The 23,706-nt window shown below is 37.3% G+C and overlaps 2 protein-coding genes across 16 annotated transcripts in view; one reads left to right on the forward strand and one right to left on the reverse strand.

Annotated features, from left to right (window-relative positions):
• The window catches only part of KMT2C (lysine methyltransferase 2C), a 242,261-nt gene extending 234,227 nt beyond the window's left edge, over positions 1-8,034 (reverse strand). For 14 of the 15 annotated variants that reach the window (XM_031939483.1, XM_031939481.1, XM_031939475.1 and 11 more), the window contains exon 1: positions 6,666-6,921. In XM_031939483.1, coding sequence (XP_031795343.1) covers positions 6,666-6,841 — 176 coding nt within the window. In that variant the 5' untranslated portion in view covers positions 6,842-6,921. Of the gene's footprint in view, positions 1-6,665; positions 6,922-7,983 lie in introns of those variants that run through there. The other variant, XM_031939470.1, reaches the window with a different exon arrangement.
• Positions 8,035-13,193: 5,159 nt separating this feature from the next.
• On the forward strand, positions 13,194-15,292 carry CCT8L2 (chaperonin containing TCP1 subunit 8 like 2). The gene is made up of 2 exons (XM_012551160.2): positions 13,194-13,287; positions 13,571-15,292. Exon 2 carries the CDS (start codon positions 13,574-13,576, stop codon positions 15,218-15,220), a length of 1,647 nt encoding a protein of 548 aa, XP_012406614.1. The 5' UTR covers positions 13,194-13,287; positions 13,571-13,573; the 3' UTR covers positions 15,221-15,292.
• The last annotated feature ends 8,414 nt before the right edge of the window (positions 15,293-23,706 follow it).

Raw genomic sequence — 23,706 nt, forward strand, 5'->3', positions numbered from 1 at the left:
ATCTCATTAGTCCCCATAGATTTAATTATCATCTGTTTGCAGATAACACCCAGATATATATATACATGTTATATTATACACGTTACATATTATGTGTATATACACACACACGTATATCCAGTCCTAATCTCCCAAACGTCAGTCTCAAAATCCCAAGTGCAGCAGAAAATGTCCACTTGGATATTTCACTGAAATCATGTCAAAAATGGGCAAGTATCCCTCCCAACTCCATGGTCAACTTGCTGCTCTTCCAAAGTGCTCTATTTCTGTACAGGATGATATATTCAGCTTTAAAGATTCTGTAGTCTGAACTTTGTCCAGAAATATATTAGCTATGATTTTGTTTCCATGATGTGGTGGGAAAAAAACACTACACATAAAAAAAAAAAAAAAAAAAAAAAGATCAGGATTTTAAGTCACCATTCTGTTACTATACAACCACTGGCAAGTTAACTTGTTTCTGAATAGCAGTTTCTTCATCATACAAGATAAACTGCAAGAGCTCTTCTAGTTCTAACAGATATATATCCTATGAATGAATCCTATTAATTCCCGTTTTTTTTCCTCTCCCACTTGAAAACATCACCATTTTGTCATCCTGGTTTTTAATCAAAAGTCTTCTTTGACTGTTTACTTACTTTGCCATTCTAGTTCATACCTTCATTATACCTAGACTGTTTTAATATAATAGCCTCCTAATTGGCTCCCCTGCTTCCAGTCTCTCCCTTCCCCAGTAGTATTTATTTCCCTTCCCCTATTAGGGCCAAAATACATCCATCTGCTGCCTCAATTCCCATCCCCTCCCACATAAAAAAATCCCACCTCGTTTAGGTTTAACCTTTGTAAAAAAAAAAAAAAAGAAAAGAAAAAAGAAAAAAAAAAAGAAAGAAAGAAAAGGAACAAATCTTTCAAGGTTTCCTACTGCATTTAGAGGAAGACTCTAAACCCCCTAACCTAGGTTGACTCAATCTATCCTTCCAAACATTTATTATGTGCCACTTCAACCACTTAACCCAACTCCTACTTGTAACCATTTACACAAGCTTCTATCACTCTTCAAAATGACCCCTTCACTTCTGCCCCTAAGAACCTTTGTCCTTTAAGGATCACTTATCTGTTACATCTGTGTTCCCTATCAGTAGTGCTTTCTGCCTCCACAAATCAACTGCAATTTTCTATTTTTTATGCAACTGTATATACTTATGCACCGCCTATTCTCGTGCTTTGTATATACTAGACATTTAAAATTTGAACTAAATTAGTTCACAGTAGCCATGTACCCATTATCCTAAAAAAAATTTTTAAACTACATAGGGTCTCAAAAATTACCTCAATTTACACCACAATCAACAATCTACATGCATATTTGACCATGACAATAATTGGCTGTAAGTCAATATATCCCAAGTACCCTGGAGAAGAGTAGCATCTTCAGAAATAAAAATAGCTACAAAATCAAAATGAAATTGCTTTCTTAACCTTATCACTTTTTCAGGTACCTTGAAAATCTTAGGAAAGCTGTTAGCTTTTCCATCATGTTTTTTTTTTTTTTTAAACATAAATAAATAGACTAATATTACTTCTTTCTCCAGTTTAAAATATCTCTGATGTCACCTCTAAAAAACAAGTCTGATTCTGCTTTCCTACACTAACACAAGACCATCATAAAGTCAAACCAAAAGATAACAAGTAAAGTACTTTAATGGAACTTTAAAGCATCATATAAATATTAGCTGCTGTTATTATTTCATCATAGTTTTGCATTACTGTTGCCAGGAATCCTAGTAGGAAGTATGACAGAACTAAAATAATAGAGGAAAATAGCGATTCAAATAAAAACTATAGTGAGGTACCTGAAATCCATTTTTTCACAGGGATGGAGGAAATTGGATAACAGTATCCCTACTTTCAGATTTTTATAATATGTAGATTAGTTTTGCTGAAATGTTTCCTATTTTTATTTTTGCTTAGTAGGAAGACTCTGGAATATTCTGAGATACTCTAGGAAACAATTTAACAAATGGTATCAAAGTTTTAATAATTAAATTTAAAAACAATAAAAAGGAGAGAAAAAGCAATCCAAGTAAAATTTAAAAAAAAAAAAGTGATTGTGAAGGGAAATGAGGAGAATAAGGAGAAAGAGAATGAAATAAGATACAGAAAGAATTGTGCAAGTTAAGGATGTCTACATATGTTCCATTAAAACCAGAAATCAAATTCAGTCCAGAGATCTGAGAGACATTACATTAGAGCAGAAAAGAATAAGTAGTACCTGTAGTTTTTTAGTAACTAAAATCTGGTCTTAGGAAAAAAAGCCTTTAAGAAGACTAGGAGACAAGTAAGAGAAGATACAGTGCTCAATGTAGAGTTAAGAAGTCCTTCTTCTTAGATGTACACTAATGGGAGTATATAACCCTAGCCAAGTCACTTAAATCTTTCTACCTCAATTTCATTATTTGTAAAATGGAGATATTAGGTGCTTCCCAAGGTTGTTTTGAGGATTAGATGGGATAATTAATGTCTATCAAATGCTACATAACCTTAAAGCATTGTATGAAGCTCTTAGTAACCGTAAAAAAAAAAAAAAAAAAAAACTCCTTTGAGTAATTATGAATGGATTTTTAATGGATTTGAACTATCATGGCAGAGAAAATTTCACCAAAGTCTTATGTTTTAATCTATTAATAAAGAGAGCAAGAAGTAGCAGTGCCCTGTCCCTGAATCCAAACACTAGACTTCTAGACATCTCAATATTAACAAGCACCTGGATAGAGCAAAGTTTTTGGAATTTTACAATTCCAATATTATTTGAAAAAAGACTCCTATAACTTTTCTGTTCTTTATTTCAATGATGAGTTGGTCTATTGGCATACACTATCCCAATATACTTCACACCAAAACATGTTCGCTAACCAAATTGAAACATAGTTTACATATATTTAACAAGGTACATAAAAAGCTATGGCAAAGAGCTAAAGAAGCAAAGTACAACAAAATCAGTTAAGAAAAATTTCACCTTATGAATTACTTTTCAACAGTGTCAAGTTAATCATGATATCAAGTTTCTTAAATTTTTATACAACTAAATTTTTATGCAATTTAAGAAATAAGAAAATGATAAGAAAACTATCTTGAAAGCACCTTTTCAAGAAATGTAGGGTAGGTGGAGCTTTTGTGGTATTGCCTAATAAATGTTATGTGATGACCAGTGACATCTTTGCTACTACCACAAATATAAATGGTTCAATAAAACTTCCCTTTACTTTCTTCATTTACAGATTCAAGGGAGGTACATTCACAAAACTACATATTCATTTCTCCCTATATTCTCTGGATAGTATTATCAGAAGTCAGTTCCCAAGTTATTTTCTACAATAATAATTCTCAAGGTGGTTCTCTAACAGCAGTGATTCTCTTCCCACAAGATAAGAGCTTCAGGGTACCAGCAAGTCCTTTATGAAGGTCAAGAGAAGCTCTTCACTGTTCCTCAAAGCAACCTTATTAGCTTGGTAGATACTGTGGAAATTGTCCTTCTTACCTAACTAATTTAGTGTCTTAAAAATTTAGACTGTGGACTTCTTGGTAACATTGTATTAAAGAAAAAAAAAAAAAAAGGGGGGGGGGGAGGGTGCCTCTCTTAATTCGGAGGAATAAAAAACAATTTTCCAACAGGTTCCTTTGTCCAATAACAGTATTACTGGGACTTAACCAGTATTTGTCAACTACTCCAGATTTCCATACTAATTAATCTGAATTACTAACTAGTGTATTTAAAATGCAGACAAAATTAAGCTTTTGCCATTCCACATGTTATCTCAACAAGGTAAGCCTCACTACTAATAAAAAAAAAAAAAAAAAAAAAAAACACCTCTGTCCTAAGATTAATAAGCCTAATTCAAAGTCCTTGACTATAATAAGCATAATTTGACACAATTACAGTAAATACCACACCAGCAATTAGATTGCCTGGGGATTTTTTTAAAACGGTATGTAGCAAACACACACACACACACACACACCCCTAAATAATAGCTAATAAGAGAAAAATAAGTGCTGAAACATTTCCTTATTTGCTTTAAATCCATAAGGCAAACATACACTGCTTCCCAAATTTGTTTTTCACGAAAATAGTTAAAAGTTAATATTGGACTTTAGAGAAATTTGAAATGCAAAATGTCCTTGAAGATATTCTCACAGGTTTAATAAGATTTTAAAGCATTTCATTCCATTTCATCTTACTAATTTATTTTTTGATTAGACATTTCATATCAAGACTTTTTTTAGCTATTAAAGGTCTAATTCATATTTAGCACTTAGTTTCACTTTCAAATACTGTTCAATCACATCTTTCCTCAAGAAAAATACAATTGAAAATCAAACATACAAACAACAACAAAAATATTTATACTAGAAATTTTTGTATTGGTTTTCATTGATAGAAATTATAAGAAAGGTTTTAATCCTGCTTCAAGACCAAGGCAGACTATTCAAACTAAAAATAAAAAAAAAAATCCAACCCATCCACTACTCAAAAAAAAGAAAAAATGTAATACTCATAAAAGATATTAGCATCTCTTAAGAGTCTCACATCTTTTTGAGCTATTAAAAAATATTTAGCCAAATATTATTTTAAAAGTTTAAAGAAACCAGTTTCATTCATTCTTTATGTAGAAATGCTGTACAGATTTACAAATGGAATATTAAATTTCCTTTCAGTATGAAAATTTTTCAAAATGTTTTGAAATTCTATACCATTGAAATATAAGTATTTTAAGGTTCTGAACAATGTCCAAAATGAGTTTCAAAGTCTTTTTATAACTAATTTAGAAATTAATATACTAAGAATGATGAATGTTTTTAATCCTTTCACTCAGTTCATTTAAAGGATGTTTTAATGTAATATGTTTACTTCAGTACTAAATACCTTAAATAAGCTGACTAAAAATATCAAGTTAATTGTATAAGTAACTTAAGAATGTTTAAAGATATCTAAATAAGTGTGCCCATCAGAAGTAATATCTAGTAAGATGACCAACATACACTTTAAAAAATAGCCATGTGATTTAATGTGGCTCAAACCATATTGCTTTTAAAAACACACAAAAAAAGTTTTAAAAAAATTTTAAACAGCAAATCAACTTTTAAAAGTGTGCTATTGCCTTAGTTTTTTAATAAAATAATTTAAAAGTAAGGACAACCACAACAGTAACTGAAATGGTACATTATGTTACATAATAGGGAGTATATATTGCAAGATGCAAGAAAACTTTCCTGATTTTGTCTAGAAAGTTAAATGAACCTTCTAAAGAAGTATATAATTTCCCCCTTCATTAGAGATGCAATGTTGTGATGAGTATTGATGCAATCAATCAACAAGCATTTATTAAGTGCCTACTACATGCCATTTTAGAATCTCATACTATGAATTTTACAAAATCTCACAACAAAAGGAGGCCATATAGTCTATACCATCCAATATATTAATTTTTTACATTAAAACGTTAACACGTAGAAAATAATATGACAATTAATTAAAACAATTAACAAAATAACTGGACATTAACTAGTTTTCATGATTCTCCCCAAGTTGGGCAGTCACCAAAAGCACAGAAGAGGAATAACTCTCATCAAGTTCGTGCAACTTTTATACTATATACACACAAGTATCGTCAATGACTCCCTAACTTAAAGAACGGTGATGATAAGCTGCCACAGACCTTCAAAGTAGAATTTTATAGCTACCTACCAATGTTTTGTATTACCAGTTTATATAACCAAAAACAATTAAAAAATTCCTAGATCAGTAACGCTTAAATGTTTACGTATTTCAATACTAATTCACATCTATACTATGACAACAGTGACCCCCCACGATTATTACTTGTACGTTGGAGCAAAAATGTAGCACTATGTTTCACCTTTAAGTTCTACGATGAATATTTAAAAGAAAAAGGAGAACAGGGGAGATAGAAGTGACTTCCTGAAGTAAAAAAGGTAAAAGGCAATACTAAGAATGGGGAAGGGAGGGAAAAGAGTTAGGAAAATCTATAGTTAACAAAGCAAAACATCCCCCCAGCTTTCATTCCCTCTTACCCACTAGCGAATGCCACGAGGACCACCTGGCTAAGACATTTTGACAGCCAGGAGTTCGCAATAGGTGGACTGCCCAGCAGTTCACAACAAATTATGCACCAACACTGCCTGGACTTTTGTGATTGTGTTTGTATTTCAACCAATATTTAGCTGGCCGACACACTTATAAAGAGAAGCTTCCCCCAAGAGAAGTCCTAAGAAAACAGCCCAGAAAAATCACAACTGCAGAAAGCAAGTGTCCTGGAGAGAGCAGGGGACACAACTAGGGGCCTTATTTGGCAGAGAAAGGTGCACAGCGTTCCAGAGTGGGGGTGGGGAAGGAGGAAAAAAAAAAAAAAAGAGTTTAAAATCAGGAAGAAGGGGGAATAGAAAGGGGGCTGATTAAGACATTAGGGGAATCTCTCCCCACCCCCACTTCCCCCGAGAGGGCGCGGGCGGGGGAGACGGGAAGGGGGGGTTGCCTCGGAGGGGGATGGGGCGGGGTAGCCAGGGGCCCGGTGTGGCGAGTGACAGCTCGGGTCCCCGAGCTCGGGGCTGGCAGCCTGCCTGCCTCCCTCACCCCCTCAACTTACTTCTTTCTGGCTCTCTGGAAAGGGGAAGCGCCATCTTTGCGAGGCCGGCCCCGAGGTCTTTTGTCTGCGGCTGCGGGGCTCGGGGCCGCCGGGGCTCCGGGCTCCTCAGGGGGCGGCGGCGGCGGCGGCGGCGGCGGCTGGGGCTGCTCCCCGCTCTTGTCCTCTTCCGACGACATCCTAGTCACCAGGAAAGACACATGGATCCTCCTCGTCGTCGTCCTGCTGCTGCTGCTGCTGCTGTTGCTGCTGCTGGGGGGCTCCTCCCGCCGCCGCCGCCGCCTCGGCTGCTCCTGCGACTCCTCCTAGGCTCAGCCTCTCGCATTTCCCGCAGCCCCGAGCGCGGCGGCGGCGGCGGCGGCGGCGGCGGCAGCAGCAGGTACCAGGAGAGGAGGCAACATGGAGCGAGCGAGCGAGCGACCCAGCGACCCACACGCGCGCGCGCACACACACACTCACACACGCACACACACACACACAGACACACTCACGCCCGGAGGCCCCGAGGAGGGGACGGAGCCGAGCGTGGGGGGGAGGGGGGGAAGAAGGCGGAGGGAAGGGGGGGTCGGTGAGAACAGACAGGGCAACCCCAGCAAAGCGCTGGAGCGGGGCCGGCCCGACGAGGAGGCGGGGGCTGGGGGGGGAGGAGGAGGAGGGGCGGGCGGCCCAGGCAGCCCCACAGCGCCCCCCACTCCTGAGCCTCTGGGGGAGGCTGGGGTAGATAGGGGCGGAGGCGCTCGCCCGGAAGGGACGTCTGGCTCCGGGGAGGCTGCAGCGGCCGCCCGGGGGGCTTCTTCCCTCCCTCTCGAGTTCTCCGACCTCGCTCCTCGTCCGTCCGTCCGAGCCTGCGTCCCTCCCTCGCACCGCGGCCGGGGCGCCGAGGGAGCGGCGAAGACCCGGCAGAGCCTCGGCGAAGTTTTGACAGCTGCCGCTCCTGGGGGGGTAGAGCTGGTGCTGCTGGGTCCCGGCCCCCGCTCCTGCCTCTCTCCCTCTGACCGGTTTAAGGGTCTTTCTGTTGTTGTTGTTTTACTATCACTCCCCCACTCTCCCGGAGCAAAGGAGGAAGTTTGACTGGGTGTGCGTGCGTGTGTGTGTTACACGGGGCTGGAGCGCAATGGCTGCTCCGCTGGCTAACCCTCAAGGCGACACAGCCCTGGCCAACTCGCACTCACACCAACACATACGCGCGCACACACACACACACTCTACGCCCCTCGTTCTTTCGTTCCCTCCCCCCACTCCCCCCCCCAACTCCCCAGGGCCCCCTTCTCCCCGCGTCGGCCCCCTCCCCCCCTTTCCGGCGCCCACCGCCGCCACTCACAGTGCTCCCTCCGCGCCTGCGCCACTCCCCCTCCTCCCTCTGACGCGACGCTGCCGCCACTGACCTCACCCGCTCCCTCCCTCCTCTCTTCAACCTCCTCCCCCGCCCCCTCCGCCTCCGCCCCCGCCCCCCACCCTTCTCTCGCTAGCTCGCTCGCTCTCTCCTGACGTCGCGGCGGAGGCTGCAGCTGTGACTCCGACTCAGGCTTTGGAGAAAGCCAAGCTGCGGATTCGACAGCCGGGATCTGGATCCGGAGGAGAGCTCGCTACGGAGAGAAAGGCTGGCTGTTTAGAGACACGCACACCCATAATGCACACATGCTCACGCACATTTCATAGAGTTTTACAAATAATAAACCTAGGATTCGTCATAGTTACCCATCTAATGTTGCGATCTAGTCATTGCCCTGCACGCTCCGCCACTCGCTAAGTCACAGGCGCGCTCCCGCGCCGTTCACGACATCTATATAGAAATTACGCTCAGTAAACACTTTTCCTATAGATAATTTTTCTAGTTCTGTCCGGATTCAGGGAAATTTCACCACCTATTTCCACATAGGAATATTCGTTATTTAACTATCCCGCAAGGACCCCTAAAAACGTTATCCAACAATCATATGATGAAGCATTAAAAGGCAAAACAAAGAAAGCAGTAAACCTGAGTAAATTGGTTCTAGTGTTGTCTAGTTACAAAAAGATAAAATTCTAGGCTTCACTTCTATTATGTTGTGATAAAATATAAAGATCTGGAGGCTGGAATTGATGCCCTTTTTCCTTAAACTTTGGAAGTCTAGAGTTCTAGATTTCTTATAAATTTTGAGGAAACGGTGGCACAGTCTGAGATAACATAGCAAAATACCTTTAGCTAGTAAGTATTCCCTTTGTAGCTGGCATGGGCTAGTGTGACGAGGATACTAAGACAAGTGATTCCAAGGAGAGTTAGGCGTATTCCCTTCGAACTACTATCTAGTGTTAAGATTATACACTATCCTTCCTACTCTGATATTGTCTCACTATTAATAATAAATTATATGTGTATTTGTTTGTATTTACATATATCTACATTTGGCCCTAATGGATTTAGGATTACTCATCTGTGCTTCCCTGCCCGCGCTCCCCCATCACCACCACCATTCCATTGTAACCAAAGACAAGGTTCTGGGTTTGATTTTGATTTTTAAAGATAAGTAAGGTTAAAGAATCAAAGATGTGCACGTTAATAGTATCATAGGCGTCATCTAGTCAAAGTCCCTCATTTTCTAAATGCAGATACTGAGGCACCAAGAAGTTAAAGGCCTTGCCCAAGTCAAACTAAAAGCAAGACTAACAGCCTTTGAAAGTTTTATTTAACTCTTTTAGGTCAAAATGATCTGCTGTTTTTGAGGAAGAACATTTTACAACAAATTCACATCCAAAAAATTAGTGTTTAACAGAATGTGACTTTCTGAAAATAGACCATAACTCAAAAATATATAAGAACAAAAAAATGGTAATCTTTATAGTATTTGACTTTTAAACCTATCATTTTAACAAAAATATTAATTTGCTCATCTTTTATTTATTTAGGAGGAGTTATACAACATTTTAAAATAAAATAATTTCAAATTATGAACTATTGATCTAAAATACAATGTTAATATTGAATTAAACAAATTAATTTTCTATTTAGGTTCAAATTCCTGGCCTCAAAGTCCATGGCTCTCCATTTTTTTTAAACACTAAAAAATTGCTGCTGCTTCTTCAGTATTAAAGACAAAGATATAAAAAAAAAAAAACTCTAGTAATCAATTTTATTTATAATTTTATAATAATCAATTTATAATTTTTTAGTCATTAAAATTAGTAACATGTTTGTGAGCTTCAATTAAAAATCTAAAATTATTTTTTTAAAAATATTTTAATGACCTAAACAAAATAGCAATGAAATGAAGACAGAGATAGTAGATAAGGGTAGGAGAAATGGAATTGTGTTCAAAAAAGCATTTTAAAGTAAATACTGTTGTGTTTTTCTCATGTCTAAATCACTAAAATAGAAAGATACCATCCTTGTGCCCCAGGAGTTCATAATCTACGAAAGGCAAAGTAGACCTAAGGAAAACATAGATAACATATGGACCACAAACTTGACTGATAAACAGGGGGGATATATACATATAGATAAGATTGCTTTTTGCATTTATTTAAGACAAACTATTCATGGTATATAAAGTGTTCATTAACAGAATATATCATAACATTTGGAGATCACATAGTTGAATCCCATCCCCACTTACAGATAAGGGCAGTTGGTCCCAGAGGGGTGAAATTACTTGCCCCAGAACAAAAAAGTATGTAATAAAACAAATTCAAATCTAATAATGGTGATTCAAAAGTCAATGTTCTTTCCAATATACTATCTCTCATAATCACACTGAATAGATTAAGCTAGAAGACACAATGGCAACTGGAAATTCTTAGATTCTCCTGGCAAAAAGGCATGATTGTAGCCATTACTTCAACACTACAATAAATCTATAAGCTTTCATTCATGTAAATGCTTCATCAGTGCAGATTAACCCATCTATACCTCATTCTATGTGTTCCTGTCCCTTTTCTCCCATCCATCCCCCATATAAGATCTCAAGAGGCCTTCTTCTAGGTCTTGTGGACTTGTGACACTCAAACTGTCCATTTGATTAAACCTTGTACTCTACATGATCAATCAACCTCCTTTTACAATCTTATTTTTTTCTCTTGAGTGTCAATTAGACCATCATTTTGCATAAATCATCAATGAGATTATACCAATTTAATTCATGTCAATCCTGAATGGAAAAACAACTTTCTTGGAGTCCATTGCCTTTGCAGTTACACACATACAAAGTTAACTCATTTGATGTCTATACCTTATAAGTGAGCCAGAAATTAGATTCAGAATAAAAATTCAATGTTACTTGGTGATAGGTAGAAATTATTTCCACAATCTATCTATGCAAAGTATAAAATGACTCCATAAATTTATATTTTAAATTGCTATAACTATAAGCATGTATGAATCCCATCTAGTGAAGATTTGGCACTAGTTAGCTTAATCCATATCAACAGCCAAACCATATAATTCATGTTAAAATGGTCATTTAGGATCATTTGATGGTCTACCTAGAGGAACCAAACGAAACATGGCAATTATGACATTACTTCTTCATTGTGCTGTGCAGACAGACTTAGATACAAAATAACATATCATTAAAAAAATATAACATTTCGCATCACAAAAGGGACAATGCTTTTTCAGCATTACAACAGCAAAATAACACCCACCAACTTTATCTTCCTTATATACAATGTATTCATATACAATGTGCTTATAACGTTTTGCTAATTGTTACACTTAATATTTCTGAAAATTCATGAGCAGGTTCAGTAGGAGCAACAACATATCTGAGTATGTGGCACTTAGACAGCTATGAATTTTTCAGTTAGGTTTAACATGCCTAAAAAACTATTCTTCCAAGTCAAGTCTCTAAAGAACAGAGTTCTAAACATGTTCTCTAGGCACATACTTTTTAAAGTTTTTATTATAATAACTTTTAGTGCACATTTCCTCTTTCTCTATAGATCTGATACTTATAGTATTATCAGTATGATCAGTCTCTATATATGATATGGTAAATATTAAAGTTCAGTTATTTTTTAGGCATTTTTATCATAAAAGCAAAGGAAACACATTTCCAGGATAAGGTCTTCCCTAATAAAATTTAGTGGAATTAATCTGTCTTCCTATATTAAATAGTAAATGCATTCTCCTCTTTTGCCAATCTTCTGTCTACTCTTATATGCTACACTTAATACTTTTTTTATCTTGAAGGCCTCTATCAAAAGTCACTGCTGTCCAAGGTGTCTTTACTTAGGGGCTCATAAAGAAAGAGGACTTTCCTAGTAGTATATAGGAAAGATATTTAAAAAAATTAAAGGGTAGAGGGAGTCCCCTTTATAAAACTTCACAGGTGAATTTAAAATTATTCCACTACCACTATCCCTCTAATTTCTCTATTTTTTATTTCTATACTCGCCCTCCATCTTCTACTCTTACTTTGCCTTCACTGACCTGAGTTTCTGTACTTCAAAATTATATGTCTATCTCTATATCATCCTGGAACTTCTCTCAGAGCCTGAGATTTTCTAGCCCCTTGAACATCTTAACATCCCTTTTGTAAAGGGAACACTCCTTTACAAGACCTGTCCTCCTTTGCCCATTAGTAAAATATTCCTAAAGCTTTTCTTTTTTGGAGGATATTTGACCAGCCTGCCTTCAACCTGTTCCTGACTTTTTGCTTGTTCTCCCTCAATCTTCTCCCCACAGGATACCTCCATCCTTCTCCCTTTTTAGTTCCATTGTATGTATTGTGTTTCTCCTTTTAGGGTGTACACTCCTTGAGGGCAGAGACTGCCTTTCTTGTCTTTATATGCCAATAATTTAGTATAATGGCTGGAATTAGTAAGCATTTAATATAGCCTTCCTTTCTTAACTCTTTCCACTTCTCCAAAAGTCTGTCCAAAGAAAATTTGGCTAAAACTCTATTTTTGTTTTTATCTCTAGATCAATCTGTCATATCTCATATTTGTTTGTCTATAAATCATCAGTTGTCTTTCATTCCCTTGTCTTGTCCAGACTTTTGCTATCTCAGTGATAACTCATCAGGAGTTGCACGGGAAAACACAATTGGCCAATTATAGTCTCACATACTCTGAAAAACAAATCAAGAGCCAGCTTAAGAAAGCTGATAAACAGGCACAGGTTGAAATGATTGCCAATAAAATATATTCTCTCTCTCCCTCTGCCTTCCCCCCCTCTCTGTTTTTGTCTTTGCTTCTCGTTTTCTCTGTCTCCTCCCACCAACTTCTCATACATACACATATAGAGCATGATATAAATATAGTTATGTCATATATATCTATACATATATATAAACATATGAATATGTATAGATATATATATGTCTACTTAAACATTTATGTGTATATCAATATGTGTGAGTATGGGTGTAGATGTACTTAGAACTTTCTTTTCCTCTATATAAGCTCCAGCATTTGGAGATCGTCTAGACTGAAAGCTCAGATGCCACTCACAATATTGACTTCTTGCATTAAAAATGGCTACCTTGAATTTCAAACATCCTTCTGTGACCTCATATCCTGTTTCCCAACCCCCATTCCCAACTCAACTCCTGGTTCTACTTGTCCTCTGTGACTTCATCCTGCAGAATTGCAATTGAAGAAAGAATTTCACTTACTTGAGTTTAAGGGGTCTTAACAACCCACTCCCGTAAGTTAATTGGGGAAGGGGGGTTATTATATCTCCAAACTCAGATCATTATGGTTTTCCCAGACCAAAGACCCTTTCCATGGCATCATCAACTTGCTTAGATCGAAGCCAATGGATTCTATCCATCATGACTTCTTCAGATTAGAGTTAACAATGTTTTGTGATGGGAATGGGAATTTCCACCTGTTTGCTAACCTTAAAGCTTAAAGACAAGAATCTTTATTCACTCAATGCTACAATCGCAGACCTTTTGCCCCCATAGTCTTCTTTCTTTTCTCCTCAGGCAATGGCTGATCGGAACTCCTCAGCAATGGATCTCCCAAAGGTGATGGATCAGAAGATAAAATGTCTGAGCAAACAAAAGAAATCCTTTCTGGGTAGTGTAGCAGCGATCAATACCTTGGCTGGCATTCTTCGTGGTTGCTATGGCCCTTGTGGCAGGCTAAAGTTCCTGGTTTCATCTCAGGGGAAAACTGTCTGTACGGGGTATGCAGCCACAATCCTTGGCGCCTTAGAGCTAGAACACCCAGCAGCTCAGCTCCTCCGGGAAGCCGCGCAGACCCAAGCTGAGAACAGTGGGGATGGCACCACCTTTGTGGTTCTTCTGGTCGATGCTTTGCTGGAGCAGGCCGAAGCCATGGTGCAGGCAGGCTTGCCCCATTCTCGTGTCCGTGAAGCCTATGCTGTGGCAACCGATGAAGCCCTGAAAATACTGCCCACCTTGGTTGTCTGTTCGCTCGATTCTCTGCAAGATCCAGCTTTGGCCCTCCGTTCTGCAGTATATACCCACTCTCTCTCCCACCCCGAATACTTGGCAAAGTTGGTGAGTCAGGCATGCCGGGATTCCCGGGAGCCTGATGGAAGCTTTAATCCTGAACGCTTGGCAGTATGCTCAGTGCCTGGGGCAGGGCTGGGGGATTCGAGCCTGATACCAGGATTTGCAGTGTATGGAGCACCGTGTGGGAAGATTACCGTTGTGCTTGGAGGAGCCAAGGTAGCACTATATGCTTGTTCCTTTGGCCCTGTCAGTCCCCATACACCTTCCAATGCTCACCTTACTTGCCCTGAAGACTTAATTAACTATAAGAATGGAGAAGAAAGAATGTCATCAACATTAGTGACCCAGCTCGCCTCTAAGGGTATCAATGTGGTGGTGGTATGGGGACAAATAAACGAGATCAGTCTGCTGCATGCTGATCAGCACGGCATCATGGTCGTGCAGGCCAAATCCAAGCGGCAGGTGGTCCAGCTGAGCCAGATCATGGGGATAACCATGCTGCCTTTTTTGATGCCTCCCCTTGTAGCAGGGGAATGCCTCAAGGTATATACAAAGGAAATGGCACTAGGACTAGCTGTGGTGTTTGAATGGGATTACTTATATGCACCTGCTTTCACTGTGATTCTCCGGGGATCCACGACTGAAGGACTAAAGGGAGCTGAACAGGCTGTTCATCATGCCATAAAAGCCTATGCACAGCTGAGTCAGGACCCCCGCTTGCTACCAGGAGCTGGGGCAACAGAACTGGCGCTAGCTAAAGAACTTTCAGAACTGGGAAATCAATTGGAGGGGCCCAATGGTCCTGGGATTCTTGCATTTGCCAGAGCTCTTAGGTCACTTCCTGTAATCCTAGCAGAGAATGCAGGCATACAAGGGGCAGATATAATGGCACAACTTCAGGGACATCACCAGGCTGGGAACACGGTTATGGGAGTGGGGGATGAAGGGTCAATAAATGTAACCCAGGAAGGAATATTTGACCCCTTCATTGTCAAGACCCGGGGACTACGGGTGGCAGCTGATGTGGTGTTGGAACTAGTGACTGTAGATGATATCCTGATTGCCAAGAAAAGTGGGGAGTTTATCCACCCAAAGGAGAGTGGTAGTGAATCAAATAATCTAAAACACCACCCAACCTCCCTCAATAACAACTAACCCTTGGAAGAAATAAATTGGCAACTCCCTCAATAAATGGAGACCGCCAAGGAGGGCAGTACCACACCCAAATGAATTGTGTACCTCATTTATTCCCTCCACATTTTGTGCCACTAAGGGCACTTATTCTAGAGAAGGAAGGAAGGAAGAAAACAGAAATATGTTACCTTTCTCCAATTTAGTTCTTCCTTCCTCAGTCCCCAGTGTTTGCTCTTTCACTTCTCAGTCTTAGAGCCTCCATTCCTCCTAGTTTGCCAAGAATCAGTAACTCTAATTCTCTCCATCAGACCCTTGTTTCTTCCTCAGATATGGGACATAATTTCAATGCAATAAGACACTACATTTGCAAAATGGAGAGACTGAACTAGATGATCTCAACTCCTAGTTATAAATGCTATGGCCTTTAAAGTATTTACTAGATGTCTATTATTACCATGCACTGTATAGGTGCTGGAGGGTTGCAAAAAAAAAAGCACATAGGATTCTTGGCTCCAGGTTCTTATAATCTAATGGGAGCAACAAACCATACACACGAGTGCGATACCAAAAAACCCTAATAAATTTTAAAACTGATCTCTTATTCAAAAAGCTTGGACCTTCCCTAGAGAGGATTTGGATCTGTAAAAAATTGAGAATTTTCCAAAACCTCTTCCTCATATACATAGTTCTTATACATGAGAAAATAAAATGAAAGTACTTCAAAGGGTTAAAAAGAGCACTCACAGGCAGCTAAAGGGCTGTATTTGGTAGTGGGGAGGGACAGCCTGACCTGCTTTTCCTTGGTAACAATGGAGGGTAATGAGCTAATTGTATGTACTGAAGACTCAGAGCTTTAGTCTCAACAGTGGATTATCTTCTCCTTCCTCCTAAGGGTGCCCCGTCATTACCTAGACATCTAGTGCTTGGTCCCTGTAGAGACCAGAGGATTGTTGAACAAAGACATTTAAATTCTCTATGTTCTATGATTATCCTTCTCCTAATCTTGACCTTCATTCAGTTTTAACTTCTTAAATTTTAAGTTTCTGAATTTTATCCAAGCATCTCAGAGAATCCAACTAACTACAGACTTAACAGAATGAACTACATAGTAGTTGTAGTTGTAATAGTAGTAACAGTAGTTCTTTTCTCCTCCTCCTTTTCTTCCTCTTCTTTCTCGTCCTTTTTTCTTTTAGCTATGCTCTTCCCCAACTTTAAAACTAAACACAATTCAGGGTTTATAGTTCCAGGAACTTTTTCTGTAGAAAGCGATTGCAAGTAGATTTGTTAGTAGCTGTTTGGTCTTTCCCAAATGTCAAACTCAACTACACAATTTCTGGATATTTTTAATACCAGCTTCTATAAGTAACATAAGCAGGCAGGGAGGCTGGCAAGCCACACTAGGGGAATAAAAATTGAAATAACAATTTCAGGGTCCACTGTAAGGAGCTGGCTCCATGTCATTGATTAGGTGGTATGGTGAGAATAATTCAAAGTCTTGGAAGCAAAAAGCTGCTGATAACACTTGGTGAGAAGTAATGCCCATGAAATAGCATTGGTAAAGATTTGATATCCAAAATATCGGAAGAATTAACATTAATATATAAGACTTAAGAATCTATCCCCAATAGGTAAAAATACAAACCATACAGTTTTCAAAAGAACAGCAAATTGTCAACTATACAAAAACATAGTACAAATCACTAATAAGAAAAATTTACATTTTACTACTCTGAGGTTTCACCTTACATTATATGAGTTGGCAAGGCAGTAAAACAGTGGAAACCATCAAAGTTGATGGTTTATAAATAGGTAAATATACCAATAGGCTATTGGTGGAGTTGTGAACTGATCCAAACATTCTGAAAAACAATTTAGAATTTTGTGAGAAAAGTAGGTAAATTATATATTTTCAAATGGCAGCACATATACTTTGAGATCAAACCCACATATTTTTTAAATAGAAGCCATATAAAATATTAGAAACTATAGAAAAAGTTATAGTATTTTTTGTGGTAGCAAAACAATGGAAGAAAGATCCTTTGTTGAATGACTGAACAATCTATATTTATGAATTTAATCAGATTTTTATGTAGTTAAAATTGTTGCGGTTGGAAAGGGGGACCCCAAAAGTTTGAGGTCATAGACCGGTGTTGAGAAGTGTCTCAAAAAAGGAATTTTGTGAGAAAAGTAGGTAATACTTGAACCCATCTCCTTAGTCAAAGGGCAAAGTTTATTGTAATTTTAACATCATTACAAAGCAGGCTGAATTTCCAAAAGAAATTAGCAGAGAAGCAAGGGGACACATTTATCCAATGTTCTATCATAAGCATGCTAATTCTATGACTCATAGTTAGGAAGAAAGAATAATCTCAGGAATTAAGTTTTTACTGACAAGATTATCAATCAGCAATGAATTGAGGAGTAGTCTCCAAAATCAGGAAATTGTCAGAATAGCATTGCTAGGTTGGATGGGAGGAGGAGTGGCGGAGGGTGGCCAAAGCTAGAGGACTTTGGAATCAGATTTCCAGAACAGAAGTTCCCCAAGGTCAGAGGATCCCAAAATCACTGCTATATTTTGCTAGAAGCTATACCATATCAAAATGATTACTGAAGAATTCAAAAACACATGTGAAGAATTGTATGAACTGATACAGAATGAAATAAATAAAACCAGAAAAATAATATGCTTAATAACATAAGGATGTAAGTGAAAGGATCGGTAAAAGGAAGCTGAAAAATCGTCCCTTTCTCTTAAAAAAAAAAAAAAATAGGAGGCTCTTGGGCAGAGTATTGCCTATGTTGCAAGATTTCCTTATGCTGCCCACTGTTATTTTATTTAATTGACTTTTGTTTGTGTATAGGGAAAGTTCTATTTGAGGAGGATCACTTTGGGGACTGATTTCCAGAAATAAATATGATGTAAAAATGAAAAGCATTAATAAAACTAAAGCTAGGATCAGAGTTGGAAAAAAGTTTGCAAAGTCCTTGCACCATAAATTGTCAGAGTTACAAGTAATACAAAGCTAAGAGAATCGGTTTTGGGGACAAGATGAAGTGTAATGGGAATAAGCTAAATATAAATTTTGAAAAATCAACTTTACATGTACAAGATGGGATATATTTCATTTACACATTCAGATGAGCAGGCAGAAATAAATGAGATGTTTGCAAAACTCTCAGCAGCAAATGTTCAAAGGAAGCCCGTTAGTCATTCTTCTGAGGGGGATCTGAAGGGTTTTGGTAGGTTACAAATTCATAATGAGTCAAAATGGTGAGATGGGAATTAAGGAAGAGAAGGAGAGGGGAATAAAGGAAAAGGAAGAGGAAGATGATGATGATTTAGGAAAAACAATGAGTTGTAGAATATCAACAATGCACCCAAGGTGATAAAAACATTGAAATTCAAAGTAGTAGTTAAAGGAACTAAGATGATTTAGTTTGGCAAAAAGAAAACACAAGTAATATATGACAATTGTCTTCAAGCATTTTGGGGGGAATGTCACATGTATATATAGGTAAGATTTGATTTGTTCTGGTGGACCCCAGATAACAGACCAAGGAACAATGGAATAGAAATTGCAAAGAAACAAAGAAAAGCTGTGGAATAATTAGTTAAGGACTCTCCAGGTCCTTCCTTACTAGAGGTCATTAAGCAATGACTATGTATGGGATAAACTGAGTGAATATCTCTCATGGGAATATGGCCTCAAGATTTTAATAAAAAAATGTATAGCTTAAAAAAAAAAGCTACATCAATTGTCTTGGATAAACAATTCCCCTCCTGTTTCCTACCACCTCTTAATTAGCATTTAAGTTACTTCTTTTAAAAGTGATGATGGCTTTGGGAATGCAGGTAACCAAATTCTCTCATCCAAGAATATCTGCTTATATAACAGTTCTCCAGGGAAATTTAAATTAAAAAGTTTGTTATTTATTAATATTCTTTTATTTATGGGATAGACTTCCATGTTTAGAGTGTTCAGGAGTGTGGGGACTTATGTTGCATTTAATTTTGTGTTTTGCAATTTGTGCTTTGCACTACTTTACTAAGGACACTTTGTCTGTTAGGAGTTATCCATTGTCTGGAAATAGTAATAAATCCTTTTTCCCTTTTTCTTATCCTGAAAGTCTCTGATTGATTTTGCGGTCACTGCTGCCCCACACAGACTGGATGACCATTTCTTGGGTATACTGTACAGTGATTTTTTATTCAGGTATTCATTGAACTAGAGGTCTCTATGTTCCCTCTGAACTTTGAAATTCTGTGATTTTTTAATCCATCCTGTTGTAGCTATCCAAGTGCCACCTTTTTTTTTTTTTTAAGTTTCCAGACAAATATGTGTTTCTTTTTTTTTTTTTCTTTTTTTTATTATTATAGCTTTTTATTTACAAGTTATATGCATGGGTAATTTCACAGCACTGACAACTGCCAAACCTTTTGTTCCAATTTTTCCCCTCCTTCCCCCCAAGGTTGACCAATACATGTTAAATACGTTAAAGTACAAATTAAATACAATATAAGTATACATGTCCAAACAGTTATTTTGTTGTACAAAAAGAATCAGACTGAAATAGTGTACAATTAGCCTGTGAAGGAAATCAAAAATGCAGGTGGGCAAAAATATAGGGATTGGGAATTCAACGTAATGGTTCTTAGTCATCTCCCAGAGTTCTTTTGCTGGGCGTAGCTGGTTCAGTTCATTACTTCTCTATTGTAATTGATTTGGTTCATCTCATTGCTGGAGATGGCCACGTCCCTCAGAATTGATCATCGTATAGCATTGTTGTTGAAGTATATAATGATCTCCTGGTCCTGCTCATTTCACTCAGCATCAGTTCATGTAAGTCTCTCCAGACCTTTCTGAAATCATCCTGTTGGTCATTTCTTACCGAACAATAATATTCCATAATATTCATATACCACAATTTATTCAGCCATTCTCCAATTGATGGGCATCCACTCAGTTTCCAGTTTCTGGCCACTACAAACAGGGCTGCCACAAACATTCATGCACAAACAGGCCCCTTTCCCTTCTTTAAAATCTCTTTGGGATATAAGCCCAGTAGAAACACTGCTGGGTCAAAAGGGTATGCACAGTTTGATAGCTTTGAGCACAGTTCCAAGTTGCTCTCCAGAATGGATGGATGTATTCACAATTCCACCAACAATATATCAGTGTCCCAGTTTTCCCACATCTCCTCCAGCATTCCGCATTATCTTTCCCTGTCATTCTAGCCAATCTGACAGGTGTGTATCTCAGAGTTGTCTTAATTTGCATTTTTCTGATTAATAATGACTTGGAGCATCTTTTCATATGGCTAGAAATAGTTTCAATTTCTTTGTCTGAGAATTGTCTGTTCATATCCTTTGACCATTTATCAATTGGAGAATGGCATGATTTCTTATAAATTAGAGTCAATTCTCTATATATTTTGGAGATGAGGCCTCTATCAGAACCTTTGATTGTAAAAATGTTTTTCAAGTTTATTGCTTCCCTTCTAATCTTGTCTGCATTAGTTTTGTTTGTACAAAAACTTTTCAATTTGATATAATCAAATTTTTCTATTTTGTGATCAATAATGATCACTAGTTCTTCTTTGTTTATAAATTCCTTCCTCAGTAGCTACATTTTCATGTGGTCATCTCAAGAATATGAAATTTACCTTAGCAGAGTGCCTGACACATAGCAAGCTTCTGACAGGTGTTTTTTATTCATTTATTCATGAATTTATCGATTCATTTCATCCATCCATTCATTCACTCAATTTGAAGTGAACAACCAGAAAAACACTGAGGTATATGTGAGATTGTCAACAGGAAAATATTCAAAGGAAACTAAAGTTAGAATACTTGAAAATTGACCATGAAATGCTTAGAAACCAGAATATCTGGATTCATAGAATGGAAAATATTTATTTAGGGATGAATGAAAATGTTTTTAAATGACTTATTTTAGTATTGGTAACAAACTTTTGTTCACATCAACATGTTTTAACAGATTGTTTCTTATGTTTATTCTATGTTTTAAGTATTGCTAGAGAGGAGAGTTAAATTTGCAATAATTTACTAAATAAACAATTCTAAAATAACTTAGTTATTGTTTCTCATTTGCTATCAACAGAACTAGAAATTAGTTTAAAGAGCCAAGGAAAGATAAATGCCTTGACAGGAAGATTTGGGGTTAGGGTCATCCCAATGGGAGTTTTTTTATAATACCATACATACCATTTGGTACATTTTAATGCATTTCACTGGCAAACAAATAATACCTAATTAGAAGCTTTCAGTTGGGATAACTCATTAGCAGTATCCAGAAAAGAATACAGAACCTCTGCAATTTAGAAGAATATATTCCCTAACCTCCAACTGAAAGTTAAGTTACTTTAGTTAGGACTTATTTTCATTCTAGTCGCTCACAAACTTGCTGTTTTACTATTACTAATGTTATTCATAATTATAACGAACTCATATCCAACTGTTGTTTCATGTAAAAAAAATTTACAGTTTTCTTAAACTATTTGTCCTTCATTTTGGATTTTAATTTAGATTATCTAATAGCTAGAATGAAATACAAACATTTCCAAATCGGAGGAACTTTTCCTTTTTCATTCAAATGATTAGCTCTGAGTAAACAAAATCTGAAAAGCAGGCTAATGTAGTGAGGGGCAAAGGGAGAGGATTGGACTTCCAAATTGGAAACCTGAACTCAGACCAAGTTCTATCACTAACTTTGTGATCCTGGATAAGTCGATTAATTTCTCTAAACCTCAAGTCCCTCAACTGTAAAATAAAGAGTTTGGATGAGATAAGTTTTTTAAGTTCCTTCTGTTCATAAAATTATGACATTGATCTTTATTTTTTTATTATATCTTTTTATTTACAAAATATATGCATGGGTAATTTTTCAACATTGACCTTGCAAAACCTTCTGTTCCAAATTTTTCCCCTTCTTTCCCCCACTCACTCGCCTAGATAGCAGGTACTCCAATGCATGTTAAATATGTTAAATTATATGTTAAATCTAATATATGTATACATATTCATAGTTATCTTGCTGCACAAGAAAAAATGGATCTAGAAAGAAAAAAAACAAACAAATCTGAGAAGGCAAACAAAATACGAATTCGAAGCAAACATTAACAGAAAGAGTGAAAATGCTATGTTGTGGTCCACACTCAGTTCCCATAGTCCTCTCTCTGGGACACTGATCTTTAAAATGAAAGCTTTGAACTAGATTATTTTTGAGTTAACTTCCAGCTCTAGCTATTAGGCTTAATGTGTTAAAGGACACCTAAGAATTCTCATTTTTGTGAGGTTTAAATTTGTACCATGGTCTGATTAGGATTATGTGCTGCATTGGAATAATGTTGCCTATGGAAATTAATCCTATATCTCCCACATAGGTATTAGATTTAGAATGGAAGAATACAAGAAATTGGAGTACAAGAAACAGATCAGATTTATGAATAATTGTTTTTTGCAACTGCAATTATATAAACTTAGGACTGTTGTTAAGTGACATTTTGCTGCATTGTAAAACATAAATCTTAAATTAATTATTACTTATATGTGTCCTTAGAAAGTTACGTAGGCCAACACAATGAATAATTAATGGTCATTATAACATAATAAAAGCCATTCTTATGTGCTTTGATTAACTGGAAAAGTGTTATTTTTAATGTCCCTGAACTGCAAATTGTTCTGAAAGTTTTTCATGAACATACACAGAAATTCTAATAAAATTATTATATTTTGTACGTTTTGTTTTTCCCACTTATTGCTTCATTTCCTCTCATCTTCTATAATCATCATATAAGGTTACATTTAACTTTTGTCAAGTTTTTTAAAAATATTTCTTTTGATTTTTTGTTTAATTTTGAACTCTGGTTGTCACGTGCTACCCCTTCCTTTTTTTTTTTTTTTTTTTTTTTTACTTCTGGTGGTTCTTCAACATCTATATTCTTTTGATCCTTTTTACTTAAATAGTAAACTTCCCTTGCTTTTTTCCTGCGTCTGTTTTCTGATATGTCCTTTCTTCATCTCACTCTTTTTTTTTGTACAAGTCTAATATTCTTCCCATAGTTTTGGTAAATAAGACAACCTCTCACTTTTTTCTTAGTCTCTTGTTTTCTCAGGTTTGCTTCCCAATAAACTAAAATTTCATTGCCTTATAGTTCATTTTTCCTTATTACCCAGGATAGGTTTCTTTAATAAATCAAAACATTCATCAGGTGTTTCCCATTTATTCACTTGATATTCCTTTAAAGTTTCTCTATCTTTAAACTTGTTTAAGAAATAGGCTCCTGAGAATATTTGACAAAAATCTCTTTTTAAAGGAAAATGCGTAAGACAATTCTGGAAAACCAGAAAACTATACGTGTGTGTGTATTCCAAGTCAAGAAAACATATGCTGGTTGTTTTTGTTCTTTATTCCACGATTGACGAGAGTGAGGGAAAGAAAAAACCAGAAGGGGTAGAAATTCAATACCAGCTTCCTTAGTCTGGC

The sequence above is a fragment of the Sarcophilus harrisii genome, chromosome 5 (assembly GCF_902635505.1).
Source record: "Sarcophilus harrisii chromosome 5, mSarHar1.11, whole genome shotgun sequence".
Classification (NCBI taxonomy): domain Eukaryota; kingdom Metazoa; phylum Chordata; class Mammalia; order Dasyuromorphia; family Dasyuridae; genus Sarcophilus; species Sarcophilus harrisii.

What these genes read in the sequence shown, in the direction of transcription:
- CCT8L2 (XM_012551160.2), top strand. Translation starts at nt 13,574, where the DNA reads ATGGCTGATCGGAACTCCTCAGCAATGGATCTCCCAAAGGTGATGGAT.